Here is a 6,206-nt window from a genome sequence, read left to right as displayed (position 1 = left end):
CCCACTCTCCCCTGAAATCCTCCTTCCCACTCCCCCCCAGAGTCCTCCCCCCACCTCCCCCTGAAGTCCTCCCCCCACTCTCCCCTGAAGTCCTCCCCCCACTCTCCCCTGAAGTCCTCCCCCCACTCTCCCCTGAAATCCTCCTTCCCACTCCCCCCCGAGAGTCCTCCCAGCCCACCCACCCCCACCCCACCCCCTTGCCTGGCTTGGACATCTGCTCCCTGCCGGCTCCTCTCCCAGGCCCTTCTGCTGCCTGTGACATCAGCCCTGCCCAGAGTTTTGTCCTCGAACCAGCCACCCTCCATTCTGGCCTTATTGTCCCTGCTTGTCCCCAAGCCTGAGCCACACAGGGGCGTCTCCTACCACATTTGATGCCTCTCTGCTTCCATGCTTCTGTTCACGTCTGCTCGCTGCCCAGAATGTTCTCTCCCCTCTTCACTTGCCGGTGCTCTGCTCATCTTTCTATACCCAGCTCAAATGCCACCCCCCTGCAAATATCACCTGCAGGCCTCCGCCAGGACCTGTCTCACGCACCCCTGAGGTCCCAGGGCACTGTGCGGGTGCACCGTCTGCCGCAATGACCACCTTCTGCACCCCAGTCTAGCTTTGATTTGTGTCTCTACCCCGTTTCAGGAGGTGGGGGCCTCAAGAGCATGGTCTCTACGGCTTTGTAATAATGATGATGACAATAGTAATAATAATAACCATCATGTGTAGATTGCTTTTGCAGTGGGTCCTACAGGACCATCATACCCTACTTACCCCTCGTAGACCCAAATGAGGTAGGTTCTGAACTACCCCCCTCATTCTACAGATAAAGAAGGGAGCACAAAGGATATCAGGTGGCCCAAGCGACAAAGCCAGAATGGAAAGTCACGCAGACCCCTGGGAGTCTAAAGTCAGTGCCCTTAACTAATGTATAGAAACAGCCTTGCTTGTCGCCAAGACTCACTAGAATCTCCTGGGAGCTTTAAAAAAAACACTGGTGCTGGGGCGCCTGGGGGGCTCAGTGGGTTGTGGGTCTGACTCTTGATTTTGGCTCAAGTCATGATCCCAGGGTTGTGGGATCGAGCCTGGCTTCATGCTGAGATTCTCTCTGCTTGGGATTTTCTCTCTTTTCCTCTGCACCCCCCCCCAACTCCTCACGTTCTCTCTATATATAAATTAATAATAATAATAATAATAATAATATGCTTTGGCCCCAATCGCAGAGAGTCCAATGGAGTTGGTCTGGGCTGGGACCACTCAGATGATTCCACAGTGTAGCCAGGACTGAGAAGCCCCACTCCAGAGCCCACGGCGTCGTGGCTCAGTCTGACCTTCTGGAGCCAGACAGGGAAGAGGATTGGCCACACTTGGCATACTCACCACTGTCTATACCATCTTGAAAAGGGAGCCAGTGACTTATTTTTTAACCAAACCACCATAGCAGAGGCACTAACGTGAATTTGAGCCAACCAGGGTAACCAGCCCTACCCTCCCTCAGCTCCACCCATGGACCCTCCTCCTTTGGATTTTCTCAGTCACCAAAGCCCTCAGTCCCCTCTGAACCCTTCTCAGTATACAGGAGAGGAGGTACCTCTAGAATCATTGGGGCCAAGAGGAAATTCACAGCACATCCATTTCACAGATGGACAAACTGAGGCCAAGAGAGGGGAAGGGATTTGGCCTGGACCACACAAAGCGGTGGGGCCCGAGCTGGAACCCCGCCCTCCCGATGTTTGATGTGGAGCTCTTTCTGTCCAGTATGATTCCAGCCTCTTCCTGCCTCCCACTGGCTTGGTGGCCTTTGGAAAACCAAGTCACGTCTCTGAGCCTGGTTTTACACCCCTCCAACTGGTGGCAGATTCTAACGGCTCCTTGCAAGGATTACACGAAGACCAAATAAAGCGGTGGTGCTGGGGCAAGGAGAGTCCAGTTATTTACTGATCGGGACAAGAAAATTAAATTGGCACAGAGACATGTCCCAAGGATGCCGTGCTCCAGCCCCAGGAACAGCCTGGGCCCTGGGACAGACACCTGCTGTCGTCTGAGGCCTGTCCATCCCGCATCTTGGCTCTGAGTCTCTGCCCAGGCCCTGGGGTGACACTGTGTCCCCATGCTATGCTCAGTGCTGCTCCTTAACTTGTGCACGGCAACGCCAGCACGGCCTGCAGCCTCGTGGAACATTTTCCTCCCCATCAGCCGCTTGCTCCCCAGGCAGCTCGCCTGGCTCTGCCTCTATCTGGCCTCATGCCCTTGAGCAAGTCGCTTGACCTCTCTGAACTTCAGTATCTCTCTACCTCTGCCAAGTGGGTATCATCTGATCCACTCCCTTTCTGCAGGGGGGATCGAAGGAGCCCGCAAGGGGCAGACAGAGCCCTGTCTAGTGACAAACAGCACACGGTCACTTTGCATCATGACCTAACAACGGCCTATGGGGGTTGACTTTGGCCCTTGCCCGTGCCTGGGCCAGGCAGAGGTGAGGAACGAGCCCGTCTTCTCCCTGTCACCCTCCCCCACAAAGACATGGCGGAGATGTGTCAACAGCTGCTGCCGTTCGACTGCCAGAGAACTTCTCTGACAGCGAAGTCACTGTGACTGGAGAGGTGCAGGCACGTGGGGGACCCGGCAGGCAAACAACAGCTGAAGGGGAGTGGGAGGTGGAGCCAAGCTTGTCACTGGACTTGAGCCAACCCCAGGCCGGGAGGCCACCAGATCTCTCAGCACAATCATGGCAGTATTCGCCCCGCCTCAAGGGGGCGCCCGGGAGACACGAGGCGATGCCATCTGCCTGACTGCAAACCACCCAAGGCGCACAGCAAGCCCCACCTGCTGGTGTTGGGGTTAATCGTCCTGCTCAGGCCCCCTGGCTAAGCAGCTGGGGACGAGGAGGGAGGCAGCGCTGGCCACCACCAGGTACAACTTTGCAAGTCCTTAAAGCACAGGATGCATCTTGTCCAATGACTGCTTCAACCCAGCAGAGCTATTCTGAATAATGAAGGGATTCAGTGGACACCAACCAATCAGAAAGGAAGCCAGCTGGAGCAAGGGACTGAGGTCCCTTCTTGTGCCAAACACTAACCCCTTGATTATTGGCACATGGCTATCCCGAGGGACTCGGGGGAGGGGAAGCTGGAAGGGCACCTGGGAGCACGGCTGTTTGCTACCTGGTGTGGAGAGGCTTCAATATTTTAACAACCGGTACCTGAATATCTTTTTTGCTCAAAGACACATCCTTAGCTAACATCGATGTTTCCCTTTCTGCAAAAGCAGGGGTAAAATGACCCCCACCATCGTACATCAGCTGATACCCTTCATTCATTCGTTAAACAAACATTTGCTGAGCACGCGCTACGGGCCAAGTTCTATGAGAGGTGCTCGATACAGAGCTGAAGGAGAGAGATAGCTATTGCTCTTAACAAATTCCTCGTCTGGCAACTATGCCAGCCACAATGAAGACAGACACAGAGGCGCTGGGGGAATCAGAGGACGGAGGGTAATTGGGAGAGCTTTCCAGAGATGTTCCAGAGATGTACTATTTGAGCTGGGTTTTGAAGGACGCATAAGAGTTCAATAGACCAACTGAAGAAAGGACACTCCTCAAAGTGGGGAGAAGGATGCCGAGTGACTGGGGAGCCTCATAGGACAGGACGATGGGTGTCACAGGCCGCTCGCCCCCTGGCCCTGCTGTCCCCTTCCCCTAGAACCACTTACGTCTTGCTCAGGAGAGCCGAGCGCCGCCTGCTTCCTCAGTCTTGCCTCCTTGGACTCTTTCTCGGTCTCGCGGACCAGTTGCTTAATGAAGCCTCCTGGGATGACAGAGAACAGGGGAGGGGGCGAGGACGGTGGGGGGCTCTTGTCCTCCTCCCGAATCTGTTTCGCGGAAGCAAAGAAGGAGAAAGCTCAGTGAGTGAACCAGTGGGAGCCGGCGGCCCTTTAAAGAGTTTGCCGCGGAACCTGGCTCTGGGGGAGAGCCGGGGAGGACATACGTGACCAAGCGCATGTATGAGCATCGTGGCAAAGCGGATGAAGCCCGGTGGGGGGGGGGGTGCTCTGGGGCGCCTTGAGGCAGCACACGAAGATGGAATGCATGAGTCGCAGAGGCCACCGGGTCAGTGTGAATTTCTGCCAGGACCGAATTTCCTCATAACCTGAGGTTGGCCTGAGGTCCCTTCCTGGGCATGGAACTGACCGTGCCTGGGAGCATCTGCTCAAAAGGGGCTTTTCCACTTTCCAGAAAGGGATGGATCCTAGGGAACCAGCCACATGCTCGGCCTCGGCTTGCTGTTAATATAGCGGACGAATCGATTGCCCATGGCGTGCCAGGCACAGGGTAAGGTAGGCAGTGGCTCGCTGCCATGGTTTCTGTAAAAATCCAACCCTGTGGCTACAGCCCACTCCACTGACCCGGAGCTGTGGCTTCTTGATGGCCCTTAAACTAGGCCCTGACAGCCAGGGCTGGAGACTGGCATTTCACAGAGCAGCAGGGCCCAGACCCAAGCTGGCTGGAGGGAGTGGGGCAGCTGAAACTCCCTCGTGGACCACAACGACCTTGGGGGCTGGGGCAATGCCACCTGCTCTGGCCGACAGGGGTTGGGAGATATATCTTTAACCTGCATTACTGTGACTGCTCACGAGGGGAGAAAAAATCTACAGCACTTTCTACAGCAGAGCTACACACTGGTTTAAATAAGCTCCTTATCAAGGTCCTCAGCATGTGGCTGGCAAGAACTTGATCTCCGCAGCCCAGCGGGATCCAAAGGAGATGGGCAAGTCCAGGAGGCAAAGCAGAGGCCAGGGGATAAGGCGGGTGGATGCAGACCTCTGTCCAGGGAGAGAAGCAGGGGACGTGAGGGGTTGGTTGACACCACACTTGTCCCTCTCAATGGAGACTGAAAGCCGTGTCGTGGCAGAGAGGGAGTCCGAGGGCCCGCTCGGCAGGGGCCATCCCTTGCTTCCTGCAGCGCTGCTCTCCGTGCTATACCCAGATCAGTGGGGGAGGGGCAAACAACCGGGAGGCAGCCAGAGAGAAGCTGCTGGGCCACCCCATCCCTCAGCCTGCCAAGTCATCAAATCATTCACGAGGGTGGGATGCGGGGTGAAGGAGACAGCAGGCATCAAAGAAAGAGACAGCCCTTCGCAGTGTCTTGTGGGGAGTACAAAAGAAACGGATAACTGAGGAGAAGGGCCCGATTCCAGTTCTCCATGGTGACAGAAGGCAGGGACCACAGAAAGCCGTCCCCATGGCATACGTCTGGCAGCGAATGGCTCTGCCTCTGCACCGCCACCCACACAAACCCGGAGCTCATCAGCCGCCGTGACGATGCAGACGGGGCAGCTGGTCTACCCTGATTCCCCCGCCACCTACTGAGGAACACGAAAAGACGGGCAGGCATGGGAGGAGTTCAGGGAGTTCACGGACTGGGTTGGAGAGGCTGCGGCTAATCGAGGCGGCCTGGGGGGTGGGGGGGATGGAAGGTGGGACTGGTCACATCGCAGGGAGGGCTGGATGTCAGACCCCCCGCCTGAGGCAGGACGGGGCAGCCTGGGCCACCCACATCTGACTTGCCCTTCCAGGGTCGAGTCGGCCCTGCGGCTCCAGCCTGAGCCCTGAGTGCTACTTTCCTTCTGCTCCCACAGGGCGAGGCGTGATGAGATGGCCATGCTGAGGTCAGGGCTGAGATGAGGTGACACGGGGCTCTCTGCAGACAGCACGAAATGTGGCTTTATGGACACACACGGCACGTTAGGTGAACAGGCACCAGACTGACACACGGAGGCACAGGTGGGGGTGGAGAGAAGAGAGATACAGGTTAGATCTTGGACACAGCCCTGCTCCCGCCCCCACCAATGCCAAGAACCAGGGTCACATGTCTGGGCACAGCCCCCTGGAGGGACGATGATCAGCATGGAGGCCATTGGCCTTGCAGTGGACAGTGCCCCGAAATCCTTTCCCCCTTAACCCCGCATTTGAGCTTGTCATTGAGACAGAACATATATCAAAAAAGTACATAAGTATATAGCTCAGTGCCTCTCATCTAAAGAATAGGCCTATTTAATCAGCAACCTGATGAAGAAGAAAACATATTATTTTATTTGTGAGAAGTTCAAGAACAGGCACATTTAATCCATAGTGATGAAGGTCAGAGGACCTGTTAGCTTTTGGCTGGAAAGGGGCCCAAGGGAACTTCCTGGGGTGATGGAACTCTTCTATATCCTGAGCT

General features: G+C 56.0%; 1 protein-coding gene across 1 annotated transcript in view; it reads right to left on the bottom strand.

Moving 5' to 3' along the window:
* Positions 1–5,646, bottom strand: part of MYO18B (myosin XVIIIB) — a 244,133-nt gene extending 238,487 nt beyond the window's left edge. Inside the window, exons 1-2 of the mRNA XM_039225943.1 lie at positions 5,610–5,646; positions 3,697–3,857 (exon numbers count right to left, since the gene is read on the bottom strand). Coding sequence (XP_039081874.1) covers positions 3,697–3,857; positions 5,610–5,646 — 198 coding nt within the window. The remainder of the gene's footprint in view (positions 1–3,696; positions 3,858–5,609) is intronic.
* Positions 5,647–6,206: the final 560 nt, after the last annotated feature.

Source organism: Hyaena hyaena, unplaced genomic scaffold (assembly GCF_003009895.1).
Source record: "Hyaena hyaena isolate Hyena2069 unplaced genomic scaffold, ASM300989v1 scaffold_19, whole genome shotgun sequence".
NCBI classification, from domain to species: Eukaryota; Metazoa; Chordata; class Mammalia; order Carnivora; family Hyaenidae; genus Hyaena; species Hyaena hyaena.
Note: the sequence above shows the minus strand (reverse complement) of the source record. Positions and strands in the feature narration are given on the sequence as shown.